The sequence below is a fragment of the Phaethon lepturus genome, unplaced genomic scaffold (genome assembly GCF_000687285.1).
Source record: "Phaethon lepturus isolate BGI_N335 unplaced genomic scaffold, ASM68728v1 Scaffold55409, whole genome shotgun sequence".
In the NCBI taxonomy this organism is placed as follows: domain Eukaryota; kingdom Metazoa; phylum Chordata; class Aves; order Phaethontiformes; family Phaethontidae; genus Phaethon; species Phaethon lepturus.
Genome location: NW_010565161.1, coordinates 1 through 4,656, shown reverse-complemented (window position 1 = coordinate 4,656; position 4,656 = coordinate 1). Strand labels below are relative to the sequence as shown.

The window sequence follows — 4,656 nt, the reverse complement described above, 5'->3', positions numbered from 1 at the left end:
CTTCTGTTTATACATGCCGCTACTGCGTACCTCTGTAACTGTGGCACCGTCTCCACGTTGTGGGCATACACATCCAGGCCCGACGATGCTACTTTCTCCACAGCTTTAAGGTCCCCTCGAAAATCAGGGGTTAGGCATTCTACCAGGATTTTTGAATTCCTGAAAAGGAGAGAAATGAACACAGCTATGGGATTTATGTCACTGTTGCTAAAAAAACCTCAATATAGCAAAAAACCAGATGTAACCAAATAAATGATGCCTTGATAAGCAAAGCAAAGCTAATTCAGGATACACTTCTAAACCAACACATTTCTGCCAATACTTGTATTACAATTCAAACAAAACATCATGTGTTTAATTCGTCACTTTACTGATGTGAGCTGAAATAGAAGGAAAGCCAAATAATAAATATCAAAAGGGGTTCCAACAGTCTCTTAAACAATCACATGCACTGTTTATACATAGTTTTTTCTGTGTCTTTGTTGCAGATTAATTTAACATGAGTTTAATATAACTGCAAAACACAGAGGAGCTATAATCCTGCCTACTGGCATAGGAAGACTCTGCACTGTTGCCCTGGAATCTAATCCTGGTGTCCAGGAGCCAGATTTCAGCTCAGAAAGGCAGGTGAGGAAAACTGCAGGAACCATTCCAGTCCCAGGATACACTGGATAAAGACTTAGATGAGGTTATACGAATTAAACCTGCAGGCAGAAAGTATGCTATCAAATGGCATACAGGTCACCGATGCAGAGAGTGCAGAAGGCATAGCTAGGTACAGTAGGAAAGTACAATCACAGTTAGAAATGTCCATTGTGGGAAAATGCAAAGCCATCTGATCACTGCTGGAAGAGAAACCCAACTTCCTTTGTAACATGGTGATACTGTTATCTAAACCCAGTGTTTGAGCCCCAAGCTTCAAGAATGAACATACCTCAAAGGATGGACTCATCTCCTGGTAAACCAGCTGCATGGTCAGAGAAATAATCCAGTGCTTAGCTTCAAATAAGCTTAGGCTAAATTAGAAATGCATCCAAACTCAAAACACTGCAGGGCCATTATATGAGAAAGATGAAAAACGGGAAAAAAGGAACACAGATAGGCTAAAGGCAGACTTTTGTATTTGCATGGCCACTGGAATAACCCAGCTGAAGGTAGTTTTGATCTATATGCAGTACCACTTTCTAAAGTTTTCATAATAATAATAGTAATATGTTAATGATGTACCTTTCTTTCAGATGAGAGACTGTCTTTGCAAAGTGTTCTGCTCCACCATCAGGCATATCTAGAAGCATTTCAGTTATTCAATTAACTTTTCAGTTCAAGAAACGTACTCACTTATTAGCAAAGGCACAAAAAACCTACAGAGTCAAATGTAAATGCAAACTAATAAAGCAGTCAAAGCTCAGTCTTATCTTACTCCATATGCCAAAGGTTTACAACAGATATTCTACCAAGCCTTGTTCTGCACAAAGTCTAACTATGATCGTCTAGGGCAGACTTCAAATGTTTACTCCGAATTTACCCGTCTCTAGGTTCAGCCTCAGCACAGAATGTCTTTATCTATTTATGTTTTCGGTCTCAGAAACCATTCTACAAAAATTGAAATACATCTGTTATTGCTCTTTTATTGTAAGCCACTTTGAAGCTACTGGACTTTCCACCAAAGTCTACTAACCAGTCTTTACCATGGTTTTCCCCACCTATGTGGTGTCATCACAAAGGAGCTATTACAACCTTAGGAAAAGGTAACTTTCAGTTTTGTTATGTATAATACATTCCAGGTTTAGTTTTTGGAAGGAAGTTCTGTAACGGCATGGTATATAAATGTTTGTAGGTTTTTTTTGCTAATCAAGTAATAGAACATAATGTACATGTACATATTTTTGCTAAAGTTATAAAATATTTGTTGTAATATTCTTCATGTTTAATAGCAGTGTAACTTCTGTTACATTGTACCAGACATAGAGAGATACTAAGAATATGTAGAAACTTTCCAAAGTTTCAGCACTGCCCACTCCTTTAAAATAGTAATCCTCAACAATTGCACCAAGTGATGAATGTTTACGGAGATCTGCGTTCACCCCATGGAATGCATATGAGAGCATAGACTGGAGGAGATGAGAGACAACATACTAACCGTCTCTGTCCACAGACGTCAATACAACATAGTCCAAGCCCCACTCAGCTATAGCCTTTGCTGTGTTGTAAGGCTCCTTGGGATCCAGTGGAGGTGGATTTTTGGCTGTCTTTACTGAACAAAATCTGCAACCTCTAGTGCATGTGTCACCCATCAGCTGAAATAAGAAAGACATTCTTACCTTTATGTTGTACGCATCACTATCGGTCAGCTGAGAAACAGCTGCATAAGATAGATCAGATAAATCCCAATACTAAGCGAAAAAACTAGGACAGTGCTTTGCTCTAAATTTCTTGTAACAAACGCGCTCCTTTGCAGTAGTGATCCAACAATACACTTCAAACAGCTCAAACATTAATAGAACACTTAAGAAATGGTTAATGGCTTACCATAATAGTAGCTGTAGCTGTAGCATACTCGCCACCTCCCCAGCATTCTCCGATGTTGGGACAACGGGCTTCTTCACATACCTAAAGTTCAAAGACAGTAATGTACCTGTCTTTTTTCCATGTTGGTACTGAAATTTATATTATTATTGTTGTTGTTGTTATTATTGATATTATTATTATTATTATAAAATTCAATAGTAGGCTACAAACAAAACACAACTGATGATAAATTAGGACTTTAACAGAGTTACATGTTCTATGAGCAGTCAGTAGAATAGCTAGGAAGAAAACAGTTGTTTCCCGACATCTATTGCCATTCTTTTCCTCTACTTTACAACTCCAAAAACTCCTTGGCCAAGTAACTGACTTGTTAATTAGCACAGATTGCCATTAACATTTTAAATGTAAAAATTTATACAATATTCACAAAAACTATGATGCATTTCCACGTATGTTTCCATTAAAAACCGTCACACAGAGCATCTTCTGATCTCTTTGGTGATGCAAGCTGTAAACCCTGATATTTAAAATCATACAGGAAAACCAGAAAATTCTCTATTGGCTTTTCTTATTCATTCTTTAGGAGCAAAATTCACTGCTGGCGGAAGGGATCAGCACTGGGCTTGGTTTCGGCATTGAAGATCATGTAAGACATGGTTTCCACCTGTCCTTCATGAAACAATAATTTTGTATCCTTAAAAAATGCCTTATTTCTACAGAAAAATTGGTACTAGATTTACCGTATGAAGATTTAAACTTCTCAAGGTGTTCTTTAGTTTATTGTAGTTCTTTCCCATGGGAATCTTTGTTTTCAGCCATGGAGGAAGCCGCAACCTGAATAATACCAAGTAAACATAAAGATCAATAAATTATTTATGTGGTAAGCTTTCATTACTTCCATGGATCCACTTTAATTTGTTACAGGTCCCAACTAGGAAAGGTTCCTTGGAAACTGATGTGACTCAGCAACCAATATTAACATCATTCTGACTCATAACAGACTTCTCTATTCCATGTTTATGATCATCCCAGCATTCAAGAGTAGGAGTTTGTTGTCACTGGAAGATTTAAAACTGCTAACTGTACCATTGGGATTTAACAGTGCCACGGTGGAGACTGCAACAATTAATGGCAGTTTAAATTACACGCCTATCACAAAGTCTGGTCAAATTTATAACTGCAAACATGAGTGTTTAAAGCATTTTTTAATTTAGTCTTCATCTGTTTGTTTTATGCTATTAAGAATATTTTTTCAACACCAAAATAGGGTATACTCACCTACTGATACATAATTTGACACAATTCAAGGCACAGGCACTCAAGTGAGAGACCACCACCACATCTTCATGTTTTGTTATGGATTTGAAGTTCATAACATGTTTGTTCTTTCTTGAAAAATTAGGAAATTGGCAAGCCAGTGCAACAGAATTTAATAAAAATACATTGTATACATTTTGTAGTCAATACTAAACACGCAAGATATGGCATGGAAGCAACTACAGTTGTGTAAAATCGCAATTACCTTTCTCCTTTCTGACGCTTTAAATTGCCTTTATACTCAGCCCACACGCTCTTGTCTGACAAATCTCCAGATACAAAATCTTGTAGGTCTGGTCCATTTTGCAGAAACTCTTTTTTTTCCTCTGTTAAAGAACCCGATGTTCTGTACTGGTTACACACATGGCTCCCTGACACCTAAAAGAAGCAACCTTCTCATTTATTGAATTATTAATGCACTAGTATTACATACTAAATAACTGCTTGTCCTTTTGATGGTTAACGTATGCTTTGTGTATTTTGCCAATTGCCTTTACTTTAAAGATGTAATTGTCTTCTTCATTTTAAGTGAAACACAACGCATGATCTCTTTAAAAAATCTTAATATCAAACTAAGTTTTTGGGTACAGATAACACTGTATGGATTAATTTGAGATTTCGGGGCTGAAAGGTGGTGTGATGACTAACCGCATGCTGCCGTGTCAGTAACCGACCGACAAAACGTAGCCCAGGCCGGGCTCCCAGGAGCGGGGTCTGAAGCGGGTGGGGTCCGTGGCTCAGCCTTCCCAGTGTGTGCCCACGGGCACGGCAGCTCTCCGCCGGCTCACGCCCCAGACCAGGCCGCCGGTG

At 38.2% G+C, this 4,656-nt stretch overlaps 1 protein-coding gene across 1 annotated transcript; it reads right to left on the bottom strand.

Annotated features, from left to right (window-relative positions):
* Nucleotides 1–30: 30 nt before the first annotated feature.
* On the bottom strand, nucleotides 31–4,224 carry LOC104614223 (lipoyl synthase, mitochondrial; the record flags this gene model as incomplete). Its single annotated transcript, XM_010295085.1, has 6 exons — nucleotides 31–159; nucleotides 1,228–1,285; nucleotides 2,141–2,297; nucleotides 2,530–2,610; nucleotides 3,270–3,363; nucleotides 4,052–4,224. Coding segments are annotated over 6 exons (692 nt in total), but the record flags the coding sequence as incomplete, so codon positions are not given.
* Nucleotides 4,225–4,656: the final 432 nt, after the last annotated feature.